This window comes from Pleurodeles waltl, chromosome 2_2 (assembly GCF_031143425.1).
Source record: "Pleurodeles waltl isolate 20211129_DDA chromosome 2_2, aPleWal1.hap1.20221129, whole genome shotgun sequence".
Lineage (NCBI taxonomy): Eukaryota > Metazoa > Chordata > Amphibia > Caudata > Salamandridae > Pleurodeles > Pleurodeles waltl.
In genome coordinates, this window is record NC_090439.1 from 172,191,328 (window position 1) to 172,210,934 (window position 19,607).

Genomic DNA, 19,607 nt, shown 5'->3' on the forward strand with positions numbered 1-19,607 from the left:
CAAATTATGACCATAGCCGGAATTCTGCCAGAAGGCTGGCTGAATTCTGGCTACGGTCATGGCGGCAGATAGCGGTAAGGTGGCGCTGCTGCCAGCAGCAGCGCCACGCCAGCAGAACGCCGCTGATCGTATCATGAGCCATGATACAGCCTGGCGGTGTTTTGCTGGTAGATGCTTCTGCTGGCAGCAGTGCTGCATCCCGTCTCCTGCCGGAGGACCCCCTACAAGAAGGTAAGTCGGGTTCTCTGACAGGAGAAGGGGGCGGGGGGTCTTGTGTGCATGTGTGGGTGTGTGTGTGACTGCGTTTGAATGCGTGCATGCGTGTGCAATGCATGTGTATATGAAAGGGTGTGTGTGTACGTGCGTGTCGTCTGATTGCATGTGTGCCTGGATGTATGCTAGGGAGTGTTGCTGTGAGTGTGTATGAATGTAGGAATGCGTGTGTGTATGGGTGTGTATGTATGTGTGAGTTTGTGTGTATATGTCTGGGGGGTCAGGAGGTGGATGGTGGGGGAGGACTCTGGGAGGGGGGGTAGAGGAGACCCCTATCAGTGCCCGGGAAGGAATTCCCAGGCACTGATGGTGCCTACAGCCATGGTTTTTGTGGCAGTATAGAAAGCACGGAAACCATGGGGGCGGGCGGTGTCAAAATGCCATGGGCGGCCTAGTGAGGGCCGCCAGGCTGGAGACTGTAGTCTCCAGCCCGGCGGTAGTTACTGCTGTGCAGTCGGTGTGTTAACTTGGCAGTTTGGCTTTGGCCAAACCGCCAATGTCATAATAGTGGCGGTACGTACCGCCAGCCTGTTGGCGGCACTACCGCCACTACTACACTGACCGCCGGGGTCGTAATGATCCCCTATGTTTTTAAGTAAAAGCACCCATTGCACCTGTACTCCCTGGCACTGAAGGAGGCAACTTATTGTGTGGATGTGTACAGTGTTCAAGCGCAGAATAGTATCACAGTCAGGCATGCCAGTGGCTGAAGTGGACCTACTCTGTTTCCCATGTTCTATGCTGTGACGGGCAAAAGCAAAATCTGAATGACAGTACGTCATACAAATGGATAAAGAAGGCTGAGTGAAAGCCCCTGTATGCAAATATGTATCGTACATACAGAAAACAACAAAAGGGCCCCTTGTCACATCAAAGTTGTTACTTCAAACCATAATGCTGCAAAAAAGAATATACATATTTTATCATTTATTTGTGAGAATATGTAAATAGAAAATATTCAATTAAAAAGGAAGTTACATTACTGACTTGACGTTACGAACCCCATTCTACACAGCAATTTCTTGTGGCAATGACAATGACGTATCTCCACAATCCAATCAAAAGTGTCAGACGTCATTTACCTGCTTGGGATTATAACTAGTGGGAGCTCTGTACGCTCGGCTTGTTGCTTTGAGGAGGTGCCACACATGTGACTGAAGTGTGGCTTTAAATTGGATTGAGGGTCCCACTTGTGTGTAACCATACAATGCGAGGTAGAACTAAGGGAAGATGCAATACTTACTGACATTTATGGAGTCTTTTTAGTTTAAGTAACTTCTGTGGAGCACTGTGAAGACAAGGTGATTTGTTTTTTGTTAATCATTATGAAACAAAACATTAGGATCAGACTATGAGGGAAACTCGAATGTTATATACCTTTAAGACATACGGATTAGCAGCAAGTTACATATGATCTTGTCACTGCCACAAGAACTTGCTTAATGTCAAACAAGGGATATTAGGAGAATGGATTATAAGACTTGAAGCAGGCGGCATAGCAGACCTAGCCTTGAGTTGTTGGTAAGTGGATATATCGCACAAATATGTTTATTAAAAACGAAAGGTTTTGTCTAATTCCAGACTCACAAAGTGTTTTAAACAACACTGAGACACCAGAAATCGCTCAAGATAAACTCCAACAAGAACTCAACTCGTAAATTAACAACATGTGTAAAGTATGTAGGTCTAGTTGTACAATTATACTAACAATGAATATGTATACAGAAGGCAACACGAAGTACCAAAAGCTTAAACGGCTATGCTATCTTAGCAGGACCTTCATGTTACAGTTGGATCTTTGCAACTAACACACAAACCCATTAAACTCTCTTACTAGGACTCGAACATGTGGCCTGTTGGTTGGAGCCTGCACACTTGAACAGACATGTTAACCATACGAACCATCTTACCAGTATGTGAGATGATACTCACTACACACACTTTTGGCAGAGGGCTTTTTCACCGAATGAGCTCTCTTACCAGCTGATCCACTTAGCCAACAGATACAGAGGTTATGGGATTTTAGTGATTTAATGCTACTACTGAGGAACTAGGAGGCCAACTTGTTGGTGCAGATTTAAATCTCATATGGCCAAAACACTTTTCATCGTTTTCAGAGTGATAAAAGAGTACTTTTGAGATGGGTGAGATACCTGTCGTTAGCAGTGCTAATTAACAATAAGATCATTCTAACAAGCAGAATTCAAATAAATACTACTATATGCAGCTATACTTTTATTGAAATTGAAAATGGCTTCTGGAAACTTGCATCACTTTTCCACCTGGGAGGGGCTTAAACAAGGAATTTTCTTTCACATAAAGATGGTAAACATACAAATAGTCTATACAACACTCAAGCCCCCACTTTAGCTTAGTCTTAGGCCCTAGGGAAGAATTGAGGTGATGGACGTGGATGCTGCATTCTGAGAGGGATAGGTCAGGAGACCCAGTTTATAAAGTCACTTGGTCCGCCCTTCTTAAAACCCTCTTACTGTGCATTCAGCATTAATATTAATATAGTGACCATAGGGTTTCCCGGCACTGCAACAAAATAGGTATCTCTAATGCAACTACTTTAAAAGAGCCATGTCTTGAGCTTTGTTTGAAACAGCGTTAATGATTAACAATTTCTGAGGAAAGCTGGCAGCCTATTCCGTAATTCTGTGACTAGGAATGCAAAGGAACGGCCTCCATGCGTGTGGATTTTACCAAAGGAACCACACAAAGACTGCACAATAGACCATAACGTCCAAGGAGGTTGATATGCTTTTATCAATACTTGTATGTATTTTGGGCCCGTCCCTGCTCTAGCTTTATCCACATAGCATAGGGTTTTAAATTGAATTCTTTTTTATATGGGTAATCAATGTAATTCCCGTAGCATTGGTGAAACAGAGAGAGTAATGAATAGGTACAGAGAGGCAGTGAGATTTTTCCTTTTTTAATGAAAAATAATATGAAATATAGAACAGACTTTATTTTTAGAGTCAAAAAACCTCTTACCATCACTATAATCCTTGGACTTGGAGACTGGAAGGTTGTGCAATGGCCGTTTTCAGACGAAAGCGCGTTTAAAGAAAAATCGAACTGGACCAGCATTTAGTATTTTCTTGCTAAAATGATCACTTCAACTCAAAGTGCTTTAATCGAAAGTTTAAGCTGAACCATTTATTTCATATGAAAGAAGACTGATTAAAACTGAAATATTGAGGGCTAGGAATTATGTAACTACATGTGAAGAGTGGTGGCGTTATGGCCTGGGGGCGTGGCTGTCCAATGGCCATGAAGTTGGTGATTACGCACAACTACCAGACCACAAAGAAAACAAGCTTGCAAAGATACATTTGTGCTAGTTTAGGAGAATGTATTCTCTGCTGTAATGGCTGTGCTGGAGGGAAAAACGGTTGCATATTATACTGTAGTTTACAGAAGCCGCCAAACCCTTGCTACGCAATATGTGAAGCAGCAAATAAGTCAGTTTGCATAACCTCTGACTTACTCCCAAAAATCAGTCTGACAACCGAGGCACATTTAAAGGCGAGGAGGCTCGTTCACATATACAGTATTGAGTATGTACACAGTACTCATGAAGTGCAGTTTTATGCACTTTTGCAAGCCTTGGTGACTTGGCCCCAAGAAATCTAAAATGGAAAGGAAATTAAAATATTCATAAACAATCAGTACAAATGCAAAGGATTGTGCCCTCTGCAATTTTCTAGAAAGGAATTTAATGTTTTGTGGCTGAGTCACAAAACATGTAAGAGTATGTTAAAAAAAAGTACTCCAGTAGTTAAAGTTCATGTACCCATAAATGTTTTTGTGGATTGGTCACAATACAAGGGCCTCTGGGTTCTACAACAGGTATGAGAAAGAACAAGACATGGTCCTGATGATATTTTTCAGCCACAACAGACTACAAATTTATGAACACCACAACTGCTGAGATCAGAGAGAGGTTGCATAAAGACAGCTGATGCAGTGGATTCTCCTCTACCGTCCATGCACTTCAATGGAAGCACTCCTTATGCTGACTAATTTCTTTGCTGGACCAATGAGATGCCCTTATGCTTTGCACAATAAAAGCGTCATAATGAATGAAGGACACTTTAAACAATCAATGGCTGGTGAATATGGCTGTCAACGACCAGTGGAGAAACTTGCTTAACATTGCCCCAGAGTTTCTCTGCCTTAATCCGACTAGCTCGGGAAGAAAGTTAGGGCAATTTTGAGCTCTGAATTTAAAGGGCAAGGCTACACGAGCAACCCATTCTTAACAATGAAGCATGTGAGATCTTTGAAAACTTAACCACTGAGTGGAAGCAATGTTCTATGCTTCTTAGCCAACACAAAAGCTGGGTGGTAGCTGCAGTGATCTACCCATCAAGACAGAGCAACCTACCCTTGTAAGAGGGACACTGGCATTTTAAAACAAGTTACTTGGCACTGCACTGGCCACTATGCTCCTAGTCCACCATACAAGACATCCTTAATCAACCTCTTCTTGTGGCTCACCGCCATGTTTGATTTGTCTCTTCCTTCACTGTGGACTCTGGATCTGGCCACTTAACCAACTGACCACCACTTAACAGCCTGTCACTGCACAGCAAGTATTTCAGTGGAGAACTATAGAGCACAAGCAACAGGTCCTTACTCTGTCACTGAACTAAAGTTTTACAAAATTTCCTTTAAAAATCCACCACATGAAATTCATTAGTGAAGCAATTTCTTTAGGGAGAATATACAAGCCTTTCCCATAAAGTGGTAATTAAATACATTCATGCATTAACAAATCTTACCAGTCTTAACTTTCCTTTAGGTAAAGCTGTTAATAATATTACAGTCAAGATCACTGGCTAAGGATATGCTCTTCAGAGGAGGAACCGAGACAAGCTAAGAAGAGCATTCGACAGAAGCACTTAAGGGCTTAGTAATGGAGAGATTTACTTATTAACTCATTCATTTTGCCACGTGATTTACAATGTATGGTGTAGTGCCTTACTCACTGCTTCACTTTCAGGTACAAACCAAAAGGACATAAAGAGCATTGTGTAGATATTGCATGAAAAATAATATAACCAATACAATGCTCTGTTATAAAATATGTATCACTTTAATAAAAATGATTGCTAGGTAATTCAGTAATGGTGTGTGTGGTGAATTCTTGCAAGAACTCCCTAGGATAAGTAATTGCAATGCACCCTTACTATGCAACAGGTCACTAAGCAACAGACAGCAGTAACGAGTTACCAGGTGTTCTCACCCTGGAACAACTTACTAAGCCTCTGCATCCAGAAACTGGTTGCCATGTCATCCTTGCCAGGCAACACCTATCACCAGGTCTATATAACCCAATTTCCTCCAGGAGGAAGGCAGGAACTATCTAAATGCATGAGGATCATATCAGTCCCAAAGAAATGTTTCAACAATAAGACCGTAGGTAGTCACGGGTAGTCACATGGGCTATATCAAGGTACACAGAGAGAGTTTCACATAGCTCTGCAGGTCCGAGAGCAAATGTAATTCATGATTCTTAACTACATCTATATCAACTATGTTAGAATTTCGTTTTCTCCAATTTTGTCTGATTTCACTATTGCTTGTAATTTAATCATGAGGATTCCAATACTACTTTTTGTGCAGTTTTACATAGCACAAACTCGACTCAAATGTACTGGAGTGCTTTATATGAGCACCACTTACACTGAACAAGGTCGGATCACATTTTTAGACATGGGGAGCGAAAGTGATTAAACCAGAATCACAGGATATAGATCGATGCTGTGACTCAAACCTTGCTCCCCATTTCAAAAGTCAGCTTCTTTGGCCTTAACGCCACATCCACTCCATTATCTTCTATAAAGGACTGTGGACTTAGTAGCGTCACTAATAAAATTTCAAATTATGTGTAAGGATCCTGGGTGTTAAGGAGTAGTTTAATGAGTAGGTGGCTCATTATCAATTAGAGTGAAGTGACTGGGCTGTTTCTTTTCAAACAGTTGTCCCACAAATGTGGACAGCGACAAGCAGAAGGGGACAGTTGTCTTTTTCCTCTTTCTCAGCATAGGAAGAACAATAATCATAGCCATGGGGCTAGGGGAAAGTAAAAAGGTATAACCCGGAGGAGGAGGTATGGAACTACAGCACCCAGATAAGACTCACCACAGATGTGGGGACCTGAGCATCTCTTCAATCGCTGCTGCACAACTGTTTTTGTAAGTTGGAAGCTATTAAAAATAAACATCCATTAAATATGGTTTCCTGTGCTGTTAGATTTGAAGACATGCTTCTGAAGTGTGAATGCAGACGAGGACAGAAGATGAATGGGAGAGAATTTAAGGGGGGTTTTGGAGAATCACAATGTGACTGCCATGAAGACTTCTTTTGAGTGCTGGATGGGTTTTGCTTGGTTCAATGAAGTGAGTAAGCAAATGGCATCCAGTCTACAGCTAATGTTCTACACTGGGTAATCTATGGGTTGGCTTGCGAGAGAAGTGCCACGGTTGTGGAATTGGTGTTGGTGATCCTTGTCAAGTGAATTACATCTGGAAAGATGGACAGATGTCAGCTGTAACAAAGATAGAAAAGGAACAGCAAACACCAGAATAAAGAAGAAAGGTACAATTAAGAGTGACAGATGTCGGGAGTAAGATTTGATTGCTTCAAAAGACTTGTGGAAACCATGGTTTCAAAGAGATCAGCAGTAACTCCAGATCCTCGTGAAATGAATGATGAACACTGGAAGAAAATAGATTTACATGTTGTTAGACTTTTCACCCTTGGCGTGGTCTCCCTCAACTTTTTGCCTCTGTTCCCCAGGTTGTTGATGTGTGCTGGACTCTGATTTTACTGTTTTTGTAACTCTGGGCACTTTACCACTGCTAACCAGTGCTAAAGTGCAAGTGCTCCTGTTTAAAATGTGTACGTAATTGGTTCTCCATGATTGGCATATTTGTTTTACTGTTAAGTCCCTAGTAAAGTGCACTAGAGGTGCCCAGGGCCTGTAAATCAAATGTTACTAGTGGGCCTGCAGCACTGGTTGTGCCACCCACACAAGTAACCCTGTAATCATGTCTCAGACCTGCAACTGAAGTGTCTGTAAGTGTATTGTTACACTGTAAATTCGACTTGGCAAGTGTACCCACTTGCCAGGCCTAAACCTTCCCTTTTCTTACATGTAAGGCACCCTAGGTAGCCCCAAGGGCAGGGTGCAGTGTATGGATAAGGTAGGACATATAGTAATGTGGTTTATATGTCCTGACAGTGAAATACTGCCAATTTCGTTTTTCACTGTTGCAAGGCCTGTCTCTCTCATAGGATAATATGGGGGCTACCTTTAAATATGATTAAAGTGTAGATTCCCCTAGAGAGTAGATGGACATGTGGAGTTTGGGGTCCCTGAACTCACAATTAAAAAATACATCTTTTAGTAAAGTTGATTTTAAGATTGGGCGTTTGAAAATGCCACTTTTAGAAAGTGAGCATTTTCTTGCTTAAACCATTCTGTGACTCTGCCTTGTTTGTGGATTCCCTGTCTGGGTCAGTTTGACAGTTGGGTTGTTTTTCACCTCGCACTAGACAGTGACACAAAGGGGCCTGGGGTGTAACCTGCATTTCCTGCATAGCCATCTCTGCTAGGAGGGAGGGGTGGAGTGGTCACTCTCATCTGAAAGGACTGTGCCTGCCTCTGACAATGCCGGCTCCAACCCCCTGGTGTGTGTCTGAGGCCTTGCCTGGGCAAGGCAGGATTTCACAAGTAGGTGTGAGTCCCCTTCGAAGAAAGGTGACTTCAAAGACTAAAATGGGTATAAGAAGGGCACCCAAATCTACAGACATTAGGAAACACTTCTGGAACCAAGAGGAACCTCTGCCTGGAGAAGAGCTGATAGCTGAGGAAGAAGTGCTTCCCTGCCTGTGACTGTGCTTTGTGGAGCTTTCCTGCAGTGCTGCTTCTGCCAGAGTAAGAGGGCAAAGACTGGACTTTGTGTGCCTTCCATCTTGTGAAGAAATCTCCAATGGTTTGATTTAGAGCTTGCCTCCTGTTGTTTGAAGTCTCAGGGACAGCAAAGACCTCTATGCCAGCACCTGGAGTCTCTGGAGAGACTCCTGCTCTGACAAGTGGTGCCCTATCCAGTCCCTGGGCTCTTGAAAGGAAAGCTGGTGGAAATCCAAGGAAATCGACTTCGGACGACTCCGGACCGACGCCGCTGCTGAATCCGGTAACGCCGCCTGCACCCGACGCCGTGACCTTCGCTGGAACGCAACGCTCTTCACAGGCCCGACGCCGCTGCAGCCCCGCTGAAGTCCGCGACTCCGTGGAAGTCACCGCACCACGTCGTGACCGACGCCGCTCGAAGTGCACGGATTCAACGTTTCGCAGAGACGCTGCGATCCCCGACTTCGCGCATCGCCTTGTTTTCACCCTTCACCAAAGGTACTGTACTTGGGGGTCTACACGACTCCGTGTCCGGCGCCGCTGGTGTCGGCTCGTTGGGAACGACTTCGTCACGACGCCGTGTTAACATCTCATCAAAGCATTTTTGTTTCTAAGCGCTATTTTTGAGTTTAATCTTTAAAAAGTCATAACTTGACTTGTGTATGTCGGATTTTTGTCGTTTTGGTCTTGTTTTGTTTAGATAAATATTTCCTATTGTTCTAAACTGGTGTTGTGTCATTTTGTAGTGTTTTCATTAATTTACTGTGTGTGTTGGTACAAATACTTTACACCTAGTGCTCTGAAGTTAAGCCTACTGCTCTGCCAAGCTACCAAGGGGGTAAGCAGGGGTTAGCTGAGGGTGATTCTCTTTTACCCTGACTAGAGTGAGGGTCCTTGCTTGAACAGGGGGTAACCTGACTGTCAACCAAAGACCCCATTTCTAACACATGTGATGAATTTCCATGCCAGAAAGGTATGCATTGCATCACAGCCTGCAACTGGATAACAAGATGATGAAAACATGCTTATTTATTCAAGGTTTGCAGGGATCCAAACAGGATTTGATCATCCATTTCTTTTCCACAAGTGTTAAATTCCACTTCCAACAAGGTCTCCGCAGTGTGATACTGGAGAGGAGTTTGTAAGGCCCCAGAAACCAGACTGATTGGAACATAGCACTTTTCTCATTCTGTCACAAGCATCATGCTGTAATCAGTTGGGTACTCTAGAAATTCCTTTTTAGAAAAATGCAGAGTACACCAGAATACTGTGCAATATGTTGAGACAGACTCGTGCCAAAAAGATAATTCTGAAACAAGTGGCAGACATATCGGGCTAAACCTCTTCTGTGGGTGCAAGACTGGGTAGTGGAAAGAAACTGAGCCATGTGGGTTAAAGCCGTGCACATCAGCAGATGACTGATGCTTAGGAACAAAGTATGTCCAAGAGTTGCATTATTTTAGTGAAAAAGGAGGAAAATCAAGTTAGTTTGTTGCAAGAAACTGTACATGGAAGTCCCCAGGGAGGATATGTCATGACAGTAATAAATGAGATTCCCTTTGCAAGGATGTACTGTATATTTTAAGTCAAATCTGCTTATGTCTAAGCATATATTACTACACCTTAGAAAATTACTATCAAAATTAAATGTTAAACACAAACAATATTGTACACATATTTGTTGCTTTTTAACACTTGTATATACACGTACAGAAGTTACTCCTTTATGAATGTATGTATGCTATTTTATGTTTTCCCATGCTTGGTTGCCACTGTATTTAAATGGGGGCTAGTGAGTCATACAAAGAGTGATGGTCCAAAATACAAGGTAAGATCAACTTGCTTAATCCTTCAAAAAGACCACACAGCAAAGAGAAAGTATAATGTTGGGAAAGGAATGTTCCCTACGTGGTATACAGGTGTGTACTCTGCCCAGAGTGCCCTAATGCATGTGAATATGGTATCCTGACTACAAGCTAACCTGGCACGTGCTCTGAGGGCTATGCCGGTCCATAGCAAAGGCAGGGTGCAGAACCTGTTCTATGACAAAGGAGGCTGCATCAACCGTAACTTCTGTAGAGACATGTTATTTCTGCCCATGGCTTAATTTGAAGACCTACAGAGGTGGTGGCAGTGTACCAGTATTGGAGGTTTCATAGTTTTGAGCAGAGCCTTTTTTGTCTGATTCAGAACAGTGCAGCCTATCCACTTATTCATGTAAAGTTTCACTGGATATGACAACCTGACGCCTGCCTGGCATGATGTGTGTTTAGTGCATGTGTGCTTAGTGGGTATATGTTATATATGTCATGTCAGAGGAGGACTGTGGGTAGTGGGGGTTTGCCTATTGTGACAGAGAGAAACATTTAGAATGGCCCCAGTTTTAACATGGCACAAGATGGAAGGTGGATTCCGCTTCCCCAAATAGAGTAAGTGTATTGCCTGCATCCATTAGTCTAGAGGGAGGAGACCCAGACACTGAGGTGAGGGAGGATTGAGACAAAGCTACCTTTAGAAATTCCATGAGGTCCTTTTAGCACGGTGCTGCTGATTAGTCTTTGCTAAGCAATACATTTGGTGTGCGGTAATGGAGAGGGAGTGAGTTAGAAAGACTGTCTGTATTACAGACAGCTAATGGCATTTGAAAAGGAATCACCTTAATCCAAATGCAGAACCTTATACAATGGATCCAAATCTATTTGGAAAAGGAGTACAAGTGTGGAACCCAAACCACCCCACTTGGTTCCTGCTCCACATTCTTATTGCCCAAGGAAGGAAGTGTTCCACAAAGACCTTAAAGGACTGCAGTGCTACTACAGCTGGTGTATGTCACTCATTCTCTGAGAGGTGAGGGAAGACCACCTGAAGTCTGCACAACTTGCTGGAGAAGTTGTATGCCCTTTTAGTGCCCAGGGGCCTGCTTGCCTTCTGAGAAACGGAAGAAGAGTGTCTAGCACTGAAGGAGAAGTGACTGTCCAGGATGAGAAGCCCACCTGTGTTGCCAGAGTGTGGATCATGCAGAACAAGCTCACTTGCATGGTTTGTTGATGAACTACATGAATATCAGTGACCCATCTGGCAATTCTCTCACACTCGGAGGGACTGCTGCTGCCACAGGCAAACAGTGTGACCAAACACCACTGCCCTGCAGACAAAAACATCACCTTTGGTCAACAGGCTGTAACTGCAGAGGGGAAGACACAACTCCGACATCATCTGAGAGTTGGGATCACTGCCTCAATCCTTCTAATGCTGCCAGAGGACTTGGCCCTCTGACTGCAGAGATGATGGGACGACTGGTGATTCTAGCCTCCTTGCTGTAATTCTGATGCAACCTGAGAGGCGAGGCCACCTCTGCACCCCTGCTCTTGCTGCCATGTGACTTCAAGGAACGCAGTTGACTGCCACATGACAAACAGCACTTTGCCAGACAGGTAAGTCGGAGAGTGAAAAAAAGAGTGACATCTTTCTTGCCTAAGAACTGCATATTTCAATTCAGCCAGAGGGCTGCTTAAACTCATAGACACAAGACTGAATAGACGATGGGTCTTGCACATTGGGCCAGTGATTTTATATCCATAATACAGTACTCTGAGCAGATTCTTACCTTGTATACTCTTACAACACACACAAGGTTATGGGAAGAATGCGTGTAAATAACCATAGATGGTTAACTGGGTAGCACACCAACCCACAGTTTTTTTGCCCACCATGACACCTTAGATTAGATCTAGCAATATGAAAATCAGCACTGGTCCTGCTCTACTAGGAACAGTCAAGCCTGGACTGACAAGCCAGGTCCTCTATGAACTGGAACACAACCAACCTAAGATTGTTTTGGGCCTTTTTAATTGGTTGCAGCTTGGTTCCAGTGGTACAATAAGCATGGGACATGTCCGGGCATGAACAGAATAGTACATCAAATACACAAAAGGCATGCGCAGACATGTCATATTACATTTTGCTGTGAAAAAATAACTTCTTTTTACAAGAAAAGCACTGGGCTATACAGTATGTTATGTTGTAGGTTGTTTCGTTGATTGGTGAGTTCCGAGTTCTTGCCCCTACATTAGCTCCATGAGAAGCCTTTAACTTCTGGCCCTCACTACTGTGCAGAAGAGATGTACTTGGGCCAGTTTGCAGAGCCACAGAAGGACAGACCCAGAGGCAAACTGCCTCAAACATCCTGGGTGGTGCCCAATAGCCCTTCCCTGTCTTGTGGCTCACACTTAAAATGGGGTCTGATATGTATGGCAAAGGTCTGCTTGTTTTACAGTCTATGCAAAGGCTTTTTAACATTAGCATTGCTATTTCTCAGGTTTATCTGTTTGATGACAATTAGCTATATTGTCTACTGCATTGTACTATAAATTGTGAAAAAGACAGAAAAAAATATTATATTTAAAGTATAATTCAGGAACAACTTTAAAGAGAATAAAATGTATGTGTTGTGTATACTTTCACAACTAAGGAAACACGTTACTACATAATTGAATACCAACATGTTCTATGATGTTTGAAATACAGAAAGATAATTGTCAGCACTCCCACTTGGAAGGAACTGCATTGACATTTTTTCATATATTTAAAGTCTACAGATGATTATTTATGTTTGCCATACATGGTACCGATTTTACTTCTGGCATATGCTATATCGAAGTCTTAAATACATAATGAGACATCTACGGTCCCACATGCTTAATGAAGAGGACAGGCAAATGAGGGATTAAAACTAATTCTCTTTTGCATTTCATAGGCATTTAGGCATTAAATGGCAGATTGCATTCTGGCAAAATACTCAGTGTAGGTATCATTAGTAGACTTTTCGGGCATCTCAAAGGTTTGAATAGTCAAATAACATAGTGAAGTAGATATTTCCTGAAGTAAGCAATTAAATGCACATAGAAATAGGATTAGGCTGAAGCTATTGCTGATTCACAGGGTATAACAGATATCTTGTATTACCAATAATGGTTACAAATAATTGTTCTGCTTTATTTTCAAATTTACTTTTTTCCCTAGCCCATAAACACTGTTGGGCCCAGATGGCCTAGTGCCTGGTTATCTGTATCTAGAACACTGGCTAAGGCAAACGTGGAATTGGGATACAGCTGCACAGTGCTTTAATTTTGTTTGACATTAAGCACTAACCACCAAGGGATACCTAGTAATCCCCCAGAAGCTTGAGTCAGACAATCTAAACTCAAAAGCACACCCAGATGGAACACTTACATTCACATTCACAATTTAATTAGTAATATTTTGTGGATGAAACACTCATTCTAGTTTAATCAAAATATCGTGTTTATTTAGAATTTTGAGTTCAAAACTAAAAACTTTAGCTAATTTTCAAGTACTGCCATTATATTTTATTTTATTTATCGGATATACATTTCAAAAATATAAACAGAGTATTTTAATGCAATTGTAAACATACATGGACAATTTGGGGACAGACCCTACTGTAACTATACAAAATAATCCCAATGAACACACATTACAGGAGACGTAAGAAGGTGCTGCTTTAAAGCAGTGCCCTAACAATAAAACTTCAGAAACACAAAAAAGCATACTTGACGTTCAGTAACTGTTTTTATTTTAACGTTTTGGTCTCTTCGGATCAGGCACATTGATTCACCTTACTTGAGGTTGCTTGGTGCATTATTGTATTATCTGCGCAGTTATTATTTGTCATCCCTTTCACCTTCCTCCGTTTACAAGATCTGCCCTCCTTTTTCTTTTTAAATAACCTGTTAGCGTGAATTTTTTTTATGAAGGTGCTTGTGCATATGGCTTTTCCCTCTTCATTTATTATTCAACAGTAGATCTTTAACTTGGTCTTGACTTTCTTGTTATGTGCCCGGGTTAAGCCTCTCCACAGCTGTAATTCAGGTTCATGACCCTGAAAATGCAGTTTTTTATCCAATCACTTGTGTGCTGTGTCAAAGGCATGTAGGCATTGTCAGGTCAGACTCTTTATACCCCCTTTCTCCCAGACAAAGTGGTGCTTGGGACCTGTGAATGAAATGTTTTCGAAATTTCTTTCACCTTTCCAGGTGCAACAGTCCATCGCATTCCCAGTGTGTTTTTCACTTCTTCACACCCATCCAAGGAGAAACAGCACCTTCACCTTTTAGGATCCTGAGGGTGCTCATAGTTTTTATAGTGATTGAACTAAGGAATATCCCATTGTTGATCAACTATTTGTTGGGTTCTCCAGTACGAAAAGGGATAGGCAGTCCAAAGTGAACATTATGCCAACTGATTGTCCTCTGCATCAAAATGTGTTATACTTTGGGCAAAGTGGATAATCCTGAGAACCTTAGTGCTCATTTCACCGGAGCTAAAGTGTTTCTGTGTTAGACACCCACGTGCAAGGCAGTCAGGTGGGCATCCATCCACACATTCACCAGGCGCTACTGTATTAATTCTCAGAGGTGGCCATTTTACTCGTTCAGATTTTCAAGACTTCCTCGTGTGCAGCCCTCCCCTGAGACACGCACCACCTCTGAGTACATATTGTTTTTGTATTTATTCATAAAGTATCCATAAGAGTACTGTGTTACCTTCAGTAACACTCTTTCTCGTTGATACTTTAATTGCAAATTTCCACTGCACACCCTCCTCCCCATTACAATAGGTAATCTTGTAGGAGTTAATAAGGTTCCAAAGTGATTTTGCAGACTTCATTTTTAGTGATTTGCTAGCGATGTTCCACATCTGAGGGTGCTGAAAAGATTAATACAAACTGTGGCTTAATCATGTGGCTGCATGTCTTCACATCTGGAGGTGGATGGAATACAACAGAAGCCAACAATGACATCTATCTGCACATGCAAAGAAGTTTTGTGCTTCCAGTTTGGCACCTGAAGACATTCTCATGTTGACTAATCTAAGGTTAGATATAGTAGCTGTTAGAAATGGGGTCTTTGGTTGGCAGTAAGGTTATCCCCTGTCCAAGCAAGGACCCTCATTCTAGTCAGGGCAAAGGAGAAACACACTTTGTTAACCCCCCACTCACCCCTTTGGTAGCCTTGCACGAGCAGAATGGCATAGCCCAGAAGCAATGTGTAAAGTATTTGTACCAACATACTGTAACACAGTGAAAACACTACAAAATGGACACCACACCAGTTTAGAAAAATAGGTAATATTTATCTAAATCACACAAGACCAAAATGACAAAAATCCAACATACACAAGACAAGATATGAATTTTCAAAAGAATAAGAGTCTTACTCCACAGAAAACAATGGAAACGTTGATTTTACACAAAGTACCTGGTTTGTGTTACAGATAAAGCAGTACGGGCGAGCGTGTGTAAGAAAAGTCAGTGATGCGTCAATTCCTTACTCGCAAGCGAGGCGTGCGTTGTTTCTTCTCTGGTCGGATAGGCAATGCATTGTTTTTCTCCCTTGCAAGAGAGTGATGCGTCGATTTCCGGACAGGACACCTCGGATCTTTGCAGATTCACGATGACTGATGCCCAGGCACGATGCTTGAGAAATCCAGTCGCACAGTGTTAGAAAACTGGCATGCGTGGTGTTTGCATCATTATCAGCAGCTGCAAGCGAATGTTGCATTGTTTCTCCAGCTGTGATGCGCCAATCTCCCAGCTGCGATGCAGGTGGAACATTGATTTAAGCCACAAAGCGGGTGGCGCATCATTTATCAGCCATGTTGCAGATGGTGTGTGGAAAATTTCCCTGCACGGCGTTCTGTGCGTGGATTTCACCTCTTGTGTTGCCAACTTCACCTTTCAAGGACCCAGGGACTGGATAGGGCACCACTTGGCAGGGCAGGAGTCTCAGCAGAGAGTCTAAGTGCTGGCAGAGGAAGTCTTAGATGGCCCGGACACTTCAAAACAGGTGGCAAGCTCAGTCCAAGCCCTTGGAGATTCTTCTCAAACAGGAATGCACAACAAAGTCCAGTCTTTGTACCCTTTCACAGGCAGAAACAGCAACTGCAGGACAGTCCAACAAAGCACAGGCAAGGGCAGCACTTTTTTCTCACCTATTCTCCTTGGCAGTGGTTCCTCTTGGTTCCAGAAGTGATCTAACAGTCTGGGGTTTGGGTCCACTACTTATACCCCTTTTTGCCTTTGAAGTAGGCAAACTTCAAAGGAAAGTCTCTGTTGTTCACAAGATCCTGCCTTTCCCAGACCCGGCCCTAGCCACACACCAGGGGGCTGGAGACTGCACTGTGTGAAGACATGCACAGCCCATTCAGGTGTAAGTGACCACTCCTCCCTCCACTCCAGCTCAGATGGCTCATCGGGATATGCAGGCTATACCCCAGCTCCCTTTGTGCCACTGTCTAGATGAGATTCACAAACAGGCCAACTTTTAGTCTAACCTAGACAGGGAATCCACAAACAGGCAGAGTCACAGAATGGTTTGAGCAAAAAAATGCCTATTTAATAAAAGTGCCATTTTCAAACTCACAATCTAAAAATCAACTTCACTAAAAAAAGTATTTTTAAATTGTGAGTTTGAAGACTCCAAACTCTAGATTTCTATCTGCTCTCAAAGGGAAACTGCACTTTAAGGATATTTAAAGGCAGCCGCCATGTTAACCTATGAGAGAGATAGGCCTTGGAACAATGAAAACCAAATGTGGCAGTATTTCACTGTTAGGACATGTACAACACATCGGTACATGTCCCACCTTTCACATAAACTGCACCCTGCCCATGGGGCTACCTTGAGCCTACCTTAGGGGTGCCTTACATGTATAAAAAAGGGAAGGCTTTGGCCTGTCAAGTGGGTACACTTGCTAAGTCAACTTGGCAGTTTAAAACTACACACAAGGACACTACAGTGGAGGTCTGAGCTATGTTTACAGGGCTACCAATGTCGGTGGCACAACCAGGTCTGCAGGTCCACTAGTAGCATTTGATTTACAGGCCCTGGGCACCTCTATGCACTTTACTAGGGACTTATTAGTAAATCAAATGTGCTAATCATGGAAAAGCCAATTACAGATACACTTTACACAAGAGCACTTGCACTTTAGTACTGGCCAGCAGTGGTAAAGCGCCCAGAGTACCAAAAACAGCAAAAACAGACTCCAGCACACAGTCACAACATGGGAAGCGGAGGCAAAAAATGACAGGGGAGACCACGCCAAAGATGCCATGACTAACAGTAGCCAATAGAAATGGCCAAAGCTAAATAACTCGTCCCCTGTATTTAACATTTTTGTGGTGTTTTTTTCATGGATGCCTAAAAACTTTTAAGTCCAGAAGTTAAGTTTAAATACTATGACATGAGTTGAAAGGTTTATAGATTCAATGAAGGCCTTATTGTCTGTTGATTCTTTCGGCATTCTGTATGAACACTGCAATTCCTTACTGGATGATGTTGATGTGACTAACATAGTTATGTCATCCATGACGGCACGTACCACCTGTGTGCCATCACATAAATTGTCACTTTCGCCATCCGATCTGCTTAATGTGCGGATGCATCCTCACTCAATTCCTGCATACTTGGTGGCAACTAATACGTTCCCTGTTCATTCACTTCCTACCTTGTTAATTCCTTCTCTTTCCTGACTAATAACACACTTAGCACTTTATGTGTTTTGGCAGTTAGCCACCAGGTACCTCTGTTATCGATAATTCAAAAATAAAGCAATACATTGAATAAAATAATTACAATATACTGTCATTTGACCGCCTACCCATTTAACAATAAATGTGGTGCAGCAACAGACACCGTATAATCAACATTTGGTGCATGCCATATTCAAGGCATACAAAAGACACTGCTCAGCTTACCATTTATAAAACCATGGAAGCAAACAATATCAATGAAGGAAAATGTATAATCAGTTCACACAAAGTAGCATTTTCAATATGTATCTTTAGACAATGAATACTTGCACTACATGCCGTAAGACTGGCCAGAAAGCTATACACTTGGTATCCCTGCTTTAGTTTCCTTTCATCTACTACTCTATGAAAGGCCAGCCGCAGTCTGATGTGGCAAATAAAAGGCGAGGAAAGAGGCTTCAAGGTGCTGTGCAGCTTATTATTTGATCAGCATTGGTAAGACTTATATAAATGAACACTAGGGATGTCTATATTGCGCTCTGCATTGTGCTGTTTGTTCCCAAATGGCCGCAAGCACATCTAACCCACGTGTAAACACAAACATGAAAACATTATTAAATGGTAGTGGAATATTCAGCTGACTGAGAAAGTAAAGTAAATAACCTTTGTATGTGGAATGCCTTCTTGAAGGATACCGTTTGCTGGGCCGCCGCTCAAATGTGCTGGTTCTCCGTAATCTGCCTGCGTGAGTTGCTTGATATTCTGTCCTTCCACTGAAAATCAGAGACACTGTTATTAGCTAATAGTTAAAACAATACTTACTGTAGCATACGAAGCATTCTTTACACAAACAGGGATTTGATAATTTGTACAAACTTGTGAGATTTTGGATCACTAAACCGGGAGGAGGCGCTCCACCAATTTAATAATACAATATGTCGCTAGTGCAAAATCGTTTCAGTGAGACTACCTTGCTCAAACCATGACAGCTATGGAAGAAGAAGGCTTCTCTTCAGAAATGCATGGTAACTGATTAAGTAACACTAAAATAACATTAAATTCAGAGAGTCAATAAATACAATTGTCAAAACAATTTGTCATAAAGGACAACGATTCAAATACAACAATTAAAAAGATAAGAATGTTTAAACCTGGAAACGTTACAATTATTTTTCATAATGTTAAGCACAATGCACCAATTAATGTCAATAGTTGTACTTCACTGGGAGCTGGTCACCATTTTAGGCTGGCCACAATGGAGTGGGTGCAGTTAAACGAACTAGATTATACAACTCAAACGTTTTACATCTGGACAAACCCTTCCCCTGGATTTAGGCAGGATCTTTCAGGAGGTGAGTGTCCCCGAGTCTCAGGGAAGCTTTAAAATCTGGTGACGAAAGCTCTAACAAGTACAAAGCTGGCATAACTGAGGTCGCTTTACAGCTCTGGTGCCTTTACTGACTTTGCCAGGTCCCTCTGACCTCAATTACTTTTTTCGTTTTCAAAATCCTACAGCATTCTAAAGTTTCAGGCCGTTGTAGGGTTGGATACATCTCTTTCTTTTTTCAGCAGTCTCATAATAGCCTTCAATTTTGCCTGAAAATTTGCTTAGAGGGATAAACCAGAAATCCGCAAACGCAGGGGTCACGTTTTTCTTGTAGAACCCCAGCACCTTGTCACAATTTCCAGAGTTCTAAAAAATGACTATGTCCCAGTCTCTGGTACATGATGGAAAAATATAGGCCTCTCGTACAGCTCTTTCGGGCTTTCCTACATCTCTCAGTCTTTCAGTAGGGGCTCCTATGACACAGATCTGCTCTAGCCAGGGATCCCACAGGGCCCAGG

General features: G+C 42.4%; 1 protein-coding gene across 1 annotated transcript in view; it reads right to left on the minus strand.

Moving 5' to 3' along the window:
• Positions 1–19,607, minus strand: part of LOC138281273 (band 4.1-like protein 4B) — a 721,652-nt gene that overhangs the window by 31,892 nt on the left and 670,153 nt on the right. Inside the window, exon 12 of the mRNA XM_069219592.1 lies at positions 18,426–18,535. Within this exon, the coding sequence (XP_069075693.1) occupies positions 18,426–18,535 (110 nt within the window). The remainder of the gene's footprint in view (positions 1–18,425; positions 18,536–19,607) is intronic.